Raw genomic sequence first — 17,442 nt, 5'->3', positions numbered from 1 at the left:
GCAATATTCAGCTGCACAACAGCCCAAGAAGAAACCGTTTTTCAGTCTTACTGTCTTGGCTAAGATGTTTCTGTATCTCGTACCAGATGGCAGGAGATTGAACAGACTGTGTCCGGGATGAGATGGGTCTTTAATGATGTTACAAGTGCACTGTAGGCATTGAGACTTGTAGATTGTCTTCATTCCAGAAGCTGAGTCCCAAATCAAGATTGTACAGAATGTTGTATCTTAAATAAATAGCACTATTTGTTTTGTAGACCATAAACTGCAGAATTATGAATTCCATTCACCTGTACACTATGGTTAATTACAATCAAAGACTTCATTTTTTTTGTTTTTTTTCATTTGCCTCATCTAAATAGGTTTATACATGAACAGCAAACATGAACTTATATTCTTCCTCAACAAGACAAAATACTACAGTGTGCTGCTTTACGTGAAAATTCAGTCCAAAATTGCACATCACGCCCTCTGCAAAATATCTTAGTTGTGACACAAGAAACCACAGATGCTGGAAGGCCTTAGTCACAGTAATTCTATTGAAAATGAATTGAATTCACTGTGGTATCTGGCTATTGCCACACAGCGAATCCAATATTCAGTGGATTCTGGTTAGTTGGGGCACATCAGGATAAGTAAATTTTGGTCTAATTAGGCGGTTTCATAGAAGTAGTGAAAAGGGTATATTAAAAAAACTACCATTAACAATTATGTATGTAAATGAAATACAGAACAAATCAGAACATGGCCTGCACTATTACAGTACTATAAAACTGGTTGTTATCGATGGAGGAGATCAATCTAGTGTATGCTGCCATGTTCTTTTGATTGACTGTAAATGAACAAAATCAGTGCAGGTAATGGACTGCCTTCGTTGCTTTCCTGCATGAAGTAGTGTCAAAAATCACTGATTTTTAACTGGACGCCCATCGGCCCAAATAAATTAAATAACACAAACACACACAACTGATGCCATAGTCTGCTTTAAGCACAGTGCAGTATCTAACAGGAACACAAGCCCACGCAACTAATTCTAATTAGAAGCTGTTCAGCAACACTCTTCTGTCCGAATTAAGCAGTATAGTGTCGCAAATAAATGAAGGGAATCCCGGCTATTTCCTTGATTAGTTTTTGTTCTATTTATTTATTTTTATTTCAAGATACAGTGAGGAATGGGCTGTCCTGGCCCTTCGAGCCCCACTGCCAGCATCCCCTGATTTAACCCTAACCTAATCACTCAACAACTTACAATGGCCAATTAACCTGTTAACTCAGATGTCTTTAGAACGTGGGCGGAAACCAGAGCACCCGGAGGAAGCTCACGCATTCCACAGGGAGAACGTACAAACTCCTTACAGGGGATGCCAGTATTGCACTCTGAACTCTGAGCTGTAATAGCATCACGCTAACCGCTATGTTACCGTGGCACCCAAAACAATTCTTTAAATGTTGTCTCAAATAAGCAGTTGCCCAATTAACTAGAATCCACTGTATTTTCTATAGAAATACTGAGGACTATGAAGTCTGCTACAACTTTCCAGCATCTTGTGTCCCGAAACACAAGTGTCCTTTCTAACTCAGATCAAAATGGAAAATCACCTAGCAGCATAAATGAGGCTTTTGATAAATCTGTGTGTGAACAAAATGGACATTGTCTCGTTGACTTCTGCATGTGATACGTACTTCACTCACAGGACTGAGAAGCCGTTATTTGCGTCCAGTTAATGCAGTCCCACTGGGTTTGAGGGGGCAGGCTCGACAGGAACACAAGGTTCCAGGAAAGCAGGCCTCCATCAAAATAGCTCACACTCACGGGAAAAACAAAATCACATTTTCTTTTTCAATTCTATTTAACAGCACTAAGCAAGAGATTATTGCTGTCGATATCAGATCGACTTGTAATGCATTTCAGGTCTCTACTTTAACAAAAACATTAGCCTGCCTATATTAAATACAGTAGCCTTAATCCTAAAACACTTGCTATAAAATGTTATCTGAGATTGTGTGTTGGTGATGATGATAGTGGAATTTACATAATTACCCCTGCTTGCTGGCTGTAGTGTTGACAAAAGATGGAGAACGCTTTAGTCTGAACAAGTACATAATTCTGAGAATTATGAGAGTTTGTTGTTCGGAAGCCCTCCCCTCCATTGGTCGAGGTTGACCACAGATGTTGCACCACACCACTCTGTGTGATATGTAGGCCAGGGCATTTGATGGTAATGTTTTCAAATAACATTATACGCCAGCTGGTGATGCTGATGATAAAAAGTAATTAACAAAATGTACTATTAAAGACATAGAAACAGACTTGGATTGAAATATTTTAAATTACTGACCTGTAAAATCACAACAATAGAAGCCAAACTAACTTTTCATTGCAAAAGTGACGCAGTTTTTCATCAAGTCCTTGATACAATAAAACAGTCTGTTACCAGCAGAAGCCGTGTTCTCTGAATATAACAATGGGATTGTGTCAGTTTTGGCCTTGTCTGTTATTTCTGTGGATACACATGCCCAGTATAAGGCATACACATTATATACAGTGCACAAAATCATTGGGATCAACTTTTCAAAACTCGTGACCTTTGCACAAAGAAACTTCACAAGCTTTCAAAGTATCTGCAGCGGGGAAAGAAACAAGTTAATCCTTCAAACGTGATCATGAAGTCACTTACCTCTTTCTTGGACAAAGTACGCCAAGTACAAATCAAGTTCCTTAACTGAAACACTTATATGATGGGGCTGCACACACAGCATTGGGTGACTACATTGCTGGGACTTCAGCAGACGCTCTCCATCAGTACTTTCCAAAGGGATCCCTTTAAACAGGATCACCATCACCAGATCCAATCTCCAAACTTTATCCGCTTGTCGTAAACAATCTATGCGCCTTATTTTGCCTTTCTGGTCCGGGTTGGAGAGCACACAACAGGGAGCCTTCTTCCCTGTAATCGTCAGCACAAAATCCTCACGGTACTCCGGACGAATGTCCTTACGCAGCTTCGCCAGCAGCCTTGAGGCCCACTTCTGTTTCACCTCCGCTTTCTCGCTCAGCAGCTCGTCTTTCACTGCTCTTTCTTCATCCTTTGTCATCCGCTTCTCGTGCTTCTTGAAGTACTTTCGCTTCCGAGCTTGCAGGTTGAACCATGTGTAGGCAAACGCTCGGACATGTGGAAGAAGTGCCTCAATGAATGGGTGAAATTCATCCTGGTAAGAGATAAAGTTTCAGAGGATGTGGTTAATGACATTGAACACCATCCCTGTGTTTATCATGACAGGTTATCACCTCAACAAAAAGTGTTTTATTTTTAAAATTTTTATTTAGAGATGCAGCAGTCAATGTGCATTATTACAGCTCAGGGTGTCAGAGTTCAAAGTTCAATTCCAATGTCACCTATAAGGCGTCTGAGCATCCTCCCTGTGCAAAGCATGGGTTTCCTCCAGGTGCTCCAGTTTCCTCCCACAGTCCTTCCCAAAGTTGTACCGGTTAGTAGGTTAATTGGTCATTATATATTGTCTCATGATTGGGCTAGGCTTAAATAGGTTGGTTATTGGGCAGCTAGAAGGGCCTATTCCGCACTGTATCTCAATTAATCAATCGATCAATCAATATGTAAATGCACGGAATACGCTCTTCCAGCCTTTACAGTCCCATTGCCAGCAACCCCCGATTTAACCCAAGACCAATCATGAGACAATTTACAAGACCATTTAACCTATCAACCGGTGTGTCTTTGGATGGTGGGAGGAAACTGGAACACCCGGAGCAAACCTGTGCATTGTACAGGAGAACGTACTAACTCCTTACAGAGGATACCCGGATTGAACTCCAATCTCCGATGCCACGAGCTGTAATAGCGTAGTGCTAACTGCTACATTACCATGGTGCCCAAAGGCAAAGAGTTTCAAAGACTTCAGTAAAACTCTTTGACTGAAAAGGTGGTAGCGATGCATAGTGGTTAGGGTAATGCTGCTACAGCATCAGTGACTCAGGTTCAATTCCCACCACTACCTGTAAGGAGTTTGTACGTTCTCCCCACGTCTGTGTGGGCTTTGACCAGGTGCTCCGGTTTCCTAGTAGGTCACATGGGTCTAATTGGGTGGCACAAGCTCGTTGGTCTGGAAGGGCCTGTTGCTGTGCTCTAGCTCTAAATAAATGAATTAAAATAACTAAAGCTCTTGCAGGTACTTGCCATTAATCAAGAACTATACCATTAATACATTACAGCACCATACCTCAACATTGTGAAGTGAAAGGTGCTTCTTTGTAAAACTAGCAGCACTTATCTACCTTCTGTGTATCAACCAAGAGTGCAGCAGAGGAACAGGCCATTCAGCCCACAGTCTCTGTGCTTGACCATGATGCAAATTAAAATAAACCTATTTACCTATACCTGATTGATATCCCTCCATTCACTGTATGAAGGGATACAGGGAGAAAGCAGGAGATTGCAGCTGAGAGGTAAACTGCATTAGCCATGATGAAATAGCGGAGCGGACTCAACAGGCCAAATGGCTTAATTCTGCTCCTATTTCTTATGGTCTTAACCATATATAACCATATAACAATTACAGCACAGAAACAGGCCATCTCGGCCCTTCTAGTCCGTGCCAACACTTACACTCACCTAGTCCCAGTTGCCCACACTCATGGTCTTATTTTCATGCGCCTGTCTAAAGATCTCTTAAACGTAGACATAGAACACACCAGCACAGAATCTGTCCCTTCAACCCATCTAGTCCATGCCAAACTATTATTTTGCCAAGCCCTGGCCCATAGCCATCCATACCCCTATACCATCCAAACAGGGGATGGAATCTGTATTGCACTGCTCCCACAATCCAAAGACATATTTAGTTATTTGTTGTTTATTTATTGTGAGACAGCATGGAATAAGCCCTTTTGGCTCTCAATCCACCGATTTAATCCAGGCCTAATCACAGAATAATTTACAATGAACAATTAAGCGACCAATCAGTAGGTCTTTGGACAGTGGGAGGAAACCACAGCAGCCAGAGGAAACCTACACAGTCAGAGGGAAAGCATACAAACTCATTACAGGCAGCAGCGGGAATTGAACCCAGGTCACCTGTACGTTAAAGCATTATGCTAACTACTACACTACAGTGCTGCCCTCACAGTAGTTGCGGTTAGGGTAATTTGTTTAGCGCTAGTGAGTTGTGAGTGTGCTATGCTGATGCCAGGAGTGTGGCTGCACTTTCAGCACAAGCCGTCCTGATTTGATTTGACACAAGTGACGTATTTCAGCGTATGTTTTCATGTACGTGTCAAGAATAAAGCTAATCTAATCTGATACTTGGAGAAGGTCAGCTTTTAGGCCAGCATTCGCTGAAAGTTTCCGAGCATTCCCATCACCTTGGGTTCACAGGGTTTATTTGCCATGTCATGAGCCTTTCCTGGGCAGTAATGTCAATGGCCTGTTGGATTGCAGAATGTCTGTTTGAGATCTAGCAAAGTAACATATTGGTTATCAAAACAAATGATCCTCTGCACGTGCTGACTGCATTCTGCATCTGGCAATGTTCAACTGGTTCCAGTCTCTTAAATAAAGAAAAAAATTATTTATCTGTGTCTGCCCTGTGACATCAGATATGTGTTTTCTGTAGACTCATCATCATGTACCATGTGGGCAATCACGGTCTTTCCATGACAATGATTGCTCTTGGCAAATTTTTCTACGTAAGTGGTTTGCCACTGTCTTTTTCTGGGCAGTGTCTTTACAAGATGGGTAAACCCAGCCATTAACAACGCTCGTCAGAGATTGTCTGCCTGGCATCAGTGATCACATAACCAGGACTTGTGATATGTAACAGCTGCTCATATGACCATCCACCACCTGCTCCCATGGAGTCACGTGACCCTGATTAGGGGCTAAGCAGGTAGTACACATTATCCAAGGGTGTCCTGCAGGCTAGTGGAGGGCAGGAGTGCCTTACACCTCCTGTGGGAGAGTTGAATCTCTAACCCACCACGCTATATATACACAATAGAGTTAGCAAATCTAACCTGCATTCCATCCACACAAAACTGAATAAATGGCTTAATATGAGGTTATTTTTAATTGATTCATATATGGCCTAAAACATATGCTATTTATGACAACTTCTTTTCATAATCAGTGATCCACCTCGGTCCCTTAAGGTTGGCATCGTCAGGAAGAGATGGTAGGGGGATAAGTTCCCACTACTTAATCAACACTCCCAATGGCGTGCATCTCAAGTAGCCTCTGACAACCAAGTTAAGTTCCTGGCCTTTACATGTGTGTTAACTACAAAGCCTGGCAAAACCATTTCTACCGACAGAAGTGGCAAAGGTGGGTTACTGATACTGTAAAACATGTTGCTCTGGGCAGATAGGGCTCATCAGCCATGGTTGGCAGCTCATCCAGGAGAAGGAAAACTCGGGTCTCAAACCCCCACTGCTTTGCGACTCTACACACTCACGCAGAACCCCCAGATAAAGTCCGGAGCTGGAGTCCCTAAGGCAGTCCTACGTTGAGTTCAATACTGACTGATGACATTGGACTCTGCCGTTCCTTTGGGTTGATCAGCTGCGTGGAGAGGGGAAGCTTGATACATACATGGGCAATAGGTTGCTCTCCACTTTTCCCCCGGCCGCCACAACAACAACACAAACACAAAAGACACGTCGGCCAGTAGTCAGGGTGCCTCAAAATCTCCAAGCTAATTTTGATTTTACTAGCTGCATAGGTTTATAGAAGAACTGCACAAGCAGACAGGGTAATCCTCAATCACACGCACAGCAGGAACAGTCAAAAAATTTATAGCTCATTACTTTAATAAATCATTTACTCTTCTAACTATATACAATTGGGCACAATATATTTTGTAAACAGTTCAAATATTGGACAGACACGACAGCTGAAAATAGTTTAAAACAAATTTTGATCTGACATTTCCTTATTGTGTAAATAGAGCACTTTGTGTTCTTGGATAAAACAAATATTCATAATGATTTAAAAATTGACATTTAAAGATACGTAAGGAGTAACTAACTTGCTGGGTGACATTACTTTGGTATCTATAAACGCATAGTGTACAGTGATAACATGGGTAGACATCTACACTCAGTGGCTACCTGATTAGACACACCTGTACACCTGCTCATTAATGCAAATATGTAATCAACCAATCATGTGGCAGCAACTCAATGCATAAAAGCATGCAGACATGGTCAAGAGGTTCAGTTGTTGTTCAGATCAAACATCAGAATGAGGAAGAAAAGTGATCTAAATGATTTTGACTGTGGAATGATTGCTGGTGCCAGACGGGGTGGTTTGAGTATCTCAGAAGCTGTTGATCTCCTGGGATTTCCACACGCAACAGTCTCTAGATTTTAGAGAGAGGATGCGACTAACAAAAAATATACAGGGAGCAGCAGGTATGTGGGCGGAAACATCGTGTTATTGAGAGAGGTCAGAGGAAAATAGTCAGACTGGTTCAAGCTGACAGAAAGGAGACAGCAACTCAAATAAACACATGTTACAACAGTGGTGTGTAGAAGAACATCTCTGAATTCACAACACGCTGAACCTTTAAATAGGGGGGTTTCAGCAGTAGAAGATCACGAGCGTACACTTAGTGGCCTCTTTATAAGGTACAGAAGGTATCTAATAAAGTGTACATAGAGTGCATATGTGATATTCAACCCTACAGGCTCAACTGAAACAAAATTAGAGTATGTTTACCAAAATATCAATAAAAGCCTGCATATCCGTGGCATGCTGAAAGTTAAAAAGAAAATTCTCAGGTGCACCAGAAGCAATGGCAAAGAAGGGAAAAGAGAGTTTAGAAAGGGTGCAGAAGGGACTTACCTGGATGAAATCTATCAAATTTTGAAAGGCCTGGGTAAAGTGGACATGGGGAGGATGTTTCCCATAGTGGGTTAGTCTGGGGTCAGAGGGCACAAACTCCCAAAAGAAAGACGCCCCTTTATAACAGAGATGAGGAAGGATTTCTTTAGCCCAAGATTTGGAATCTGTGGAATTCATTGCCACTGATGGCTATAGAGGCTAAATGATTTGGTATATTTGAAGTGGAAGTTGATAGATCCTTAATGCCCTGGTTGGTGGTAGAGGCAGATACATTAGGGACATTTAATGGTGGTGACATCTGACGGTGGTGTCTGAAAAGAGGATGCTGTCCAAGTTGCATGCCATCTTGGACAATGACTCCCATCCACTCCATAATGTACTGGTTAGGCACAGGAGTACATTCAGCCAGAGACTCATTTCACCGAGATGTAACACTGAGCATCATAGGAAGTCATTCCTGCCTGTGGCCATCAAACTTTACAACTCCTCCCTCAGAGTGTCAGACACCCTGAGCCAATAGGCCGGTCCTGGACTTGCTTCCACTGGGCATGATTAACTTATTATTATTTAATTATTTATGGTTTTATATTGCTATATTTCTTCACTATTCTTGGTTGGTGCGGCTGTAATGAAACCCAATTTCCCTCGGGATCAATAAAGTATGTCTGTCTGTCTGTCTGTTAAGAGACTCTTAGATAGGCACATGAATGATAGAAAAATTAAGGGCTATGTAGGAAGGAAAGGGTAAATTGATCTTAGAGTAGGTTACAAGTTCAGCACAACATCGTGGCCTGAAAGGCCGATAGTGTGCTGTAGTATTCTATGCTCCATAAGGTGAAAGGAGGCATCAACAGAAAATGGAGAGACTGAAAACTGTGGTCGACCAGCAATGTTCCCTCCAGTTTTTTTTCACAGCTGCATGGACCAACCATTGCTCTGAGCAGGAAACTCTGAGCCTGAAAACTGTGCAGCACTTTAAATGTTACGTTTTGTAATATGCACATCGAAGTAATACAAACCACTGCTCATAACACAAGCAAACAATGTCAGGCAGGCAAAATGACTGACAGGCACAATGGGAAAAGTAAAATGTGTTAACTAGATGGTGTTGGCATTCAGCAGGCTGGTGATTTATTAACAATGAGCTACTAACTTCCATTCTGTGTTTATTGTTTCAATTTTGTAACTTGTTGTACAATTGTTGTAACTTGAAACATTGACAATGTAAATACATTGAAGCACTAAAATGTTTCAAGGTAAAGGTTGTGGTATGCTTATTATTGAGAAAATGTATGGATTATATTTATTAACACATAATTAATTATAGGGTATTTCACAAAATATTAACATAGATTTCATAATTATATTAGCATCATTTAAAAGTTATATTAACATAATTTCTAAATTATATTAGCATAACCTCAAAATTATATTAACATTATAGAAGAGAAAATTCCATTGCATGGCAACAAAGGCTATGCACATAGAAGCATTTCAGTTACTGCAAAGCCACGCACCGTGCTGCTTAGAGGGAACAGTGTCAACCAGGTACATTTTAAATACAGTCCTGAGGCAGCGGTGGCAAGTAAGCTGAAGAAAGAAGTTGCACAGAGATGGGTCTCAGTGCCTGTTGGAAAGAACATCGATGGTTGGGCAAAATGGTATGGGATTCTGTAAAACGTGACACTAGGAGGAATTGAACTCAAGAGGGGCTGTGGGGCTTGAGTAAACTGCAAAAATAGTTGAGAGGATGTATCAAATACTTAAAAGGACCTAACATTGAAGGTGATCAACTTGATTTTGAATTTCTGAAGGATTGGGAGTCAGGGCAAAGCAAGAATTATGGGTGATGCAAACTAGGTGCAGAATGGATAGAGAGGTCACCAAAGGAACCAAAGTTAACAGAGAGTGGTAGATCTTCTACAAGACACATAAGGCGTGGGATCTAGTTTGTTGTAACAAATAATGGGTTGAGAGCATCAATGGAAGGTAGGGACAGTTATGGCCAGAGATGGGCAGCTTTATGGAATTAAGAATAATAAAGATGTATATATTGTATACATTTCTCTGACATTAAATTGGACCTTTGAACCGTTTACCAAAGAGTGCGATGGGGAAATTGAGAGGCCAGAAATTCAGCTCAGTATTAAAGCAACAGTGTGGTTCAACTGAAAACTATGTTCAGGGAAGAGGAGGGGAGTGGGGCAGTAATTTGTACCAATCAGACCAATCTATGGCATGAGATAGAGAAAATGTTTCCCACCTAACTGAGAGAAAAACTGGGAACAAGGGGAGGCTTCTTCACTCAGCTGGTGACAGGAGTGTGGAACGAGCTACCAGTGCAAGTGGTGAATGTGAGGTTGATTTTAACAAGCAGAATAAATTTGGATAAATTCATGAATGAGAAGGGTATGGCGAGCTATGCTCCAGGTGTGGGTTGATGGAACTAAGCAGATTATGGCGTGGCACAGACTAGATGGGCTGAAGGGCCTGTTTCTGTGCTGTAGTGTTCTATGACTCTATGACTCATAATGTCTTCATCAGTCACCACATACTGTGGAAGCAAATTACATTCAGCCTAGAGGAACTCCTGAGAGTGATCTGAGACAGTAGATGAAGTGAATAGGAGAGGTCAATCACTCAGAACCAGGGCTCACTCAGAACTTAACGCTACATAAAGAAAAGTTGCAAATCAAAATACGGCATAGTGGCTGATCACATCGACAAAAGAGTTTTATTAATGCACCGTGGGTCACATTCTAAATCAGGGGATCCTAAACCTTTTTATGCCATGGACCCCTACCATTAACCGAGGGGTCCATGTATCCCAGGTTGGGAACCCCCTTCTAAATGTATGTCAATATTCTGTATGCAAATTTAACTAATTAAAATGACCGAAAACCAAAAAAGGAAATTAGAAATTTAATAGAAGAGTAAAATCATGATAAAAAGTCTCTCTGATGGCTTCACAAACTCAGTATTAGTGTGGCTACCCATCTGTGGCTATAAAAAAAAACAATCAAAGACATCTGAGCTGCAAAAGATACAGTATCCTGTATGAAAGAAATTCCCCAAGCTATATCTGGGTGCAGCAGTCAAACAGGTTTTTACTTGATATATGTGGGGAGACAACACGACAAATCTACAAGGCCAGCAACCAAAGATGGTTCTCTGAATTATGAAATGCAGTGATCAAGCATTAAACGAGCTGCTACACTATAATGCTCAGAAACCATTCTGAATAAGCTCAAACAAGTATTGATCCTCAGTCCAACTGTATTTGGTCCAACTTCAAAGTTCAAAGTAAATTTATTATCAAATTCTGTCTATGTCACCATATGGAGAGCAGAATCAGAATCGGGTTTAATATCACTGGCATATATTATGAAATTTGTTGTTTTGTGGCAGCCGTACAATGCAGTACATAATAATAGGAAAAAAGTGTAAATTACAGTAAATATACATATTGAATAGTTAAATTAAATAAGTAGTGTAAAAATAAAAATAAAAAAGTAGAGAGGTGATCATGGGTTCAATGTCCAATCAGAAACCTGATGGCGGAGGGGAAGTAGCTGTTCCTAAATCATTGAGTGTGTGTCTTCAGGGTCTTGTACCTCCTTCCTGATGGTACCAATGAAAACAAGGCATGACTTGGGTGATGGGGGTCCTTAATGATGCCACCTTTATAAGATATCACTCCTTGAAGAACATGTATATTGTATACATTTCTCTGACATTAAATGTACATTTGAATCCTTTGAAACCTTTGGAAACAGAAGATTATTAAATTCAGCCCTCACCATACAGGCAGACATAATCTTGTTTTTGCATGATACTGTGATACTTGATCATTATTAAAGCAAAATTTGGCATGATATGAAGAAGAGAGTTTTTTGGAACAGTGTTTTCTTTGCAGTGGAGAACAAGAATTCATTTGATATAAAATGGAGACCATAAGACATAGGAGCAGGTTAGGGCATTTAGCCCATTGAGTCTGCTCCACCATTTCATCGTGGCTGATCCCAGAACAGATTCAACCCCATACACCTGCCCTCTCATCAGATCTCTTGATGCCCCGACCAATCTATCAACTTCCGCTTTAAATAAGCCACGGACTTGGCCTCCACCACAGTCTGTGGCAGAGCATTCCACAGATTCACCACTCTTTGGGTAAAAAAAATCCCTCCTTACTTCTATTCAAAAAGGTTGCCCCTCAATTTTGAGGCTATATCCTCTAGTTCTAGATACCCCACCATAGGAAACATCCACTCTACATCCACCCTATCTAATCCTTTCAACGTTCAATAGGTTTCAATGAGATCCCCACACAATCTTCTAAATTCCAGTGAGTACAGGCCCAAAGCTGCCAGAAGCTTTTCATATGTTAACCCCTTCATCCCCAGAATCATCCTCATGAAGCTCCTCTGGACTCTCTCCAAGGACAACACATCCTTTCTGAGATAAGGGGTTCAAAACTGTTGACAATCCTCCAAGTGTGGCCTGACTAGTGTCTTATAAAGTCTCAGCATTATCTCCTTGTTTTTATATTCTATTCCCCTTGAAATAAATGCCAATATTGCATTTGCCTTCTTTACCACAGACTCAACCTGTAAATTATTCTTCTGGGTGTCTTGCATGATGACTCCTAAGTCCCTCTGCATCTCAGATGTTTGAATTTTCTCCACATTGAGATAATAGTCTGCACCATTGTTCCTTCTCCCAAAATGTATTATCATACATTTCCCAATACTGTACTCCATCTGCCACTTTTTTGCACATTCTTTCAATTTGTCTAAGTCTTGCTGCAATCACGTTGCTTGCTCAGCACTATCTGCCCTTCCACAGTCATCATATATCTGCAAATTTTGCCACAAAGCCACTATCTAAATCATTGACAAACAATGTGAAAAGTAACAGTCCCAATACTGACTCCGAGGAACACCACTAGTCACTGGCAGCCAACCAGAAGAAGTCCCTTTATTCCCATTCGCTGCCTCCTAACTGTCAGCCATTCCTCTATCCATGCCAATATATTTCCTGTAACACAATAGGATTTATCTTGTTAAGCAGCCTCATGTGAGGCACCTTATCAAATGTCTTCTGAAAATCCAAGTAAATGACATCCATTACCTCTCCTTTGTCCACCCTGCTTCTTCCTTCCTCGAAGAATTCTAACTGATTTGTCAGGCAAGATTTCCTTTCATGGAAACCATGCTAACTTTGACTTATTTTATCTTTAGTTTCCAAGTACCATGAAACCTTGTCCTTAATAATGGACTCCAATACTTTTCCAACCACTGAAGTTAGGTTAATAGGCCTATAGTTTCCTCTCTTTTGTCTTCCTCCCTCATTAAAGAGCAGGGTGACATTTGCAGTTTTCCAGTTCTCTGGGACCATACCAGAATCTTGAAAGATCATGACCAATGCATCCGTTATCTCTTCAGCAACCTCTCTCAGCTCTCTGAAATATAGTCCATTTGGCCCAGGTGACCTATCCACCATAGGACCTTTCAGTTTGCCTTGCACTTTTTCCTTTGTAATAGCAATGGCATTCATTCCTGCTCCCTGACACTCATTTTCCGGTGGTCCAATATCAACTCTCACCTCCCTTTTATTCTTTATGTAACTGAAAAAACTCTTAGTATCTGGCTTTATATTTTTGGCTAGTTTGTCCTCATATTTCATCTTTTCCCTTCTAATAGCTTTTTTAGTTGCCTTTAGTTGGATTTTTAAAGCTCCCCAATCATCCAACTTTCCACTGACGTTTGCTACCTTTTATGCCCTCTCCTTGGCTTTTATGCAGTCCTTAACTTCTTTTGTCACCCACAGTTGCCTACTCCTGGCATTTGAGGACTTCTTCTTCTGAGGGACATATCTATCCTGCACCTTCTGAACTATTCCCAGAAACTTCATCCATCTCTGCTCTGCCATCATCCCTGCCAGTATCCTCCTCCAATCCACCTGGGCAAGCTCCTCTCTCGTGCCACTGTAGTTCCCTTTATTCCACTGTGATCTGATACATATAGGTATGCTTCTCCCTCTCAATTTCCAATAATAATTCAATCATATTTTGATCACTGCCTCCCAAGGGTTCCTTTACGTAAAGATGACTGATAAAATTTGGGTTATTACACAATACCCAATCTAAGATAACCTTTCCCCGAATAAGTTCAAGCACAAGCTGCTCTAAAAACCATCTCAAAGATATTCAACAAATTTCTTCTCTTGCTATGCGACACCAACCTGATTTTCCCAATCCCCTTGCATATTAAGTCCTTCATTACAATTGTGTAATTACTCTTATTACATGCCTTTTCCAGCTCCCTTTGCAATCTCAACCTCACTTCTTGGCTACTATTTGGAGGCCTATATATGATTTCCATAATTTTTTTTTTACCTTTGCAAGTTCTTAATTCCACCCACAAAGATTCATCATTCTCTGACCCTATGTCACATCTTTCTAAAGATGTAATTTCATCTCTTACCAACAGAGCCAAACCACCATCTCTGCTTGTCCTTTCTATACAAAGTATATTCTTTGATGTTAAACTCCCAACTATGACCTTTCAGCCATGACTCAGTGATGCCCACAACATCACACCAAACAATCTGTAACTGCACCATAAGTTTGTCCACCTTATTCTGAATGCTACGTGTATTTAAATACAGAACCTTCAGTCCTGTATTCTTCACCCATATGAATTTTGCCTCTGTGGTACAACTTAACTCTTTGCTCTGTCTGCAGTTGTACACAGTCACTAGCTTGTCCTTCTTTACATCCATGCTACATCCATCTTGTAAACCTGCTGGTTCTATCATCCTGATTCCCATCCCCCTGCTAAATTAGTTTAAACCACTCCTGACAGCTCTAGCAAACTTGCCCGAAAGGATATTGGTCCCCCTTGGATTCAAGTGCAACCGTTTCCTTTTGTGCAGGACACACCTGCCTCAGAAGAGCTCCCAATTATCCAAAAATCTGAATCGCTGCCTCCTGCTCCAATTCTTTGGTCACTTATTTATCCACCACCTCATTCCATTCCTATTGTCCCTGTCGCGTGGCACAGGCAGCGATCCCAAGATTACTCACCTTGAGGTCCTGCTTCTCAGCTTCTTTCCTAATTCCCTGTATAATTTTTTCAGGACCTTCTCCCTTTTTCTACCTACGCCATTGGAACCAATATAAACCACAACTTCTGGCTGCTCACCCTCCCTTTTCAGAATATCGTGGAAGTGTTACTGGTCACTGCTGGCAAGAGTCTACAGAACTGCAAGGTTACATATACAGCTTCCATTATAAACCAGATTTAGAAATCCATTACGGAAATAAAAATTCATCAGGATGTGGGAACATTTGAGAGGGTGCAGAGGAGATTTACCAGAATGCTGCCTGGACTAGAGGGCATATTTTATGAGAAAAGGTTGAGTGAGGCGGGGAATGAGAGGTGGCTTGATGGAAGTGTACAAGATGATAAGAGGTTTAGATTGAGTGGATGGGGTGGAAACGTCAGGCACAATTTTTAATACAAGGGGATATAAATTGTTGGGAGAAAAGTATCAAGGAAAAAGTCAGGTGAGTTTTTACATAGAGAGTGGTGGGTGCATGGAATGCCTGCTGGGGTGGTGGTGGAGGAAGATACATTAGGGAGATTTAAGACAGGCACATGGATGATAGAAAAATGGAGGGCTATGTAGGAGGGAAAGGTCAGAGTGATTTTACTGTTGGCTCAAAAGTATAACAAAATTGATAGCCATGAGTGATATTTTGAGGATAGGAAACAGTACAAAAATTGAAGAATTTTTAAAACATAAAGATATGCAAATTGGATAGCAGAAACATTGACTTCCACAGAGAGCTAAATATAATCAGAACTCTGATATTTATTACAAGTAATATTTCTTATTCCCTGCAAATTCCTGCTACAAGTGGCTTTATTAAACGTTTGCGCTAAATTAATGACTAATGGCGAAAATTAAATTGATTAATGCAATGGCAGTCATCAGGCTCGGCTTTGACGGACACCAAGAGAGCATGTAATAATCCATTGCAAAACTGAACAACCCTTAAACCACTATCCAGTCGGTAATTTACACCTCAGAATCGAAACAAAGTCACTTCCAAATTCTTTTGCATCAAAATTTCCAGCATTAAGCATGGAAATTCTGAGAAAAATAACACATGGAATTTAACATTAAAGAACATCAAGATTGTTTTATGTCATTTCCAGTACACAAGTGTAAAGGAGAATTAAATAGTTGTTACTCCGGATCCGATGCAGCACAAAAGTAGTACAATAAGATAAATAAAACAATAATTAAAAAAAATTATAAATATATAAGTACAGTGCATTGCAGTTAATTGGACCATCAGTTATTCAGGGTAGCCGCTTATTTGGGACAACCCTTAAAGAACAAACACTAATTGAGAATATAGCCAAGATTCTCTGTGTTTATTTGAGATACTATGCTGCTTAATTGGGGCAGGAGACTGCTGACAAACAGTTTCAAACTAGCATCAGTCATGTGCACTTGTGTGGCCGCCAGACATTACACCATGCTTAGAGCAAACAATTTTTAAATAGCATCATTTCCATGTGTTTATGTTCAAAAAGCAATGATTTTTTGTCACAGATAATTGGCGAGAAACAAGCAGTAAGACAATACAGAATTGTTTTGCTGAGATGCTGCCTGGCCTGCTGAGTTCCTCCAGCATTTTGTGTGTGTTTCTGTTTTGCTCACTATGGTTTCAAACGTTCAGGCTTGGAGATGCCAGAAACGGCCAGGAGTGAAAATAAAATGATTTCACTAGTTCAACAAGTTAGTAACTGCAAAGAATTTGAAATATTGTAACATTCAAGATGATTGTCAATGAAAAGCAGCACACACAAAATGCTAGAGGAACTCAGCAGGCCAGGCAGCATCTATGGAAAAAAGTACAGTCAACATTTCAGGCCCAAACCCTTCGGCAGTCCATAGATGCTGCCTGGCCTGCTGAGCTCCTCCAGCATTTTGTGTGTGTTGCTTCGATTTCCAGCATCTACAGATTTTCTCATTTGTTATAATGAAAATGAAGATTTGGAGGATGCAATTGTTGAAAGCGTTGTATGAAAGTGGTCCATTATCTACACCAGGTGTCTGCACTGATTTTGTTCATTGTGTACACACGATAAATTCCTCTGTCGATAACTATTAGGAACTGATACACAGTTTTTTAGTATTGTAGTACTATTGGTGGTGCTCTAATTTGTTCTGTATTTCAGTTAGATATATACTTTGTGTCTCAGTTTGTCTTTTTTTATACCTTTTTAACTATTTCCGTGAAACCTTGGCTAATTGGGGCAGCTGTTTAATTGGGCCAAAATGTACTGATACCTTTGTGTCCCAACTAATTGGAATCCACTGTTTATAAAATAACTTATATACATTGATTGTATGTACATAAAGTGACACAAGGTACAGGAGTGCCTGTACATAAGGTGACATGGAATAGATAATGGTATTAAACAGAATAGGTCCTTCAGCCCACGGTTGTGCAAACCGCTAAAATGCCTCATCATAAATAAATAAACCTGAATTTGAAACCACT

General features: G+C 40.6%; 1 protein-coding gene across 3 annotated transcripts in view; it reads right to left on the bottom strand.

The window, feature by feature from the left end:
• nfic (nuclear factor I/C) overlaps nucleotides 1–17,442 on the bottom strand; it is a 464,113-nt gene that overhangs the window by 398,817 nt on the left and 47,854 nt on the right. For all 3 annotated transcript variants that reach the window (XM_073068141.1, XM_073068140.1, XM_073068142.1), the window contains exon 2: nucleotides 2,679–3,210. In XM_073068141.1, the coding sequence (XP_072924242.1) occupies nucleotides 2,679–3,210 (532 nt within the window). The remainder of the gene's footprint in view (nucleotides 1–2,678; nucleotides 3,211–17,442) is intronic.

The sequence above is a fragment of the Hemitrygon akajei genome, chromosome 16 (assembly GCF_048418815.1).
Source record: "Hemitrygon akajei chromosome 16, sHemAka1.3, whole genome shotgun sequence".
Lineage (NCBI taxonomy): Eukaryota > Metazoa > Chordata > Chondrichthyes > Myliobatiformes > Dasyatidae > Hemitrygon > Hemitrygon akajei.
The sequence above is the reverse complement of the archived record's forward strand: the minus strand, read 5'-3'. Positions and strand labels throughout refer to the sequence as shown.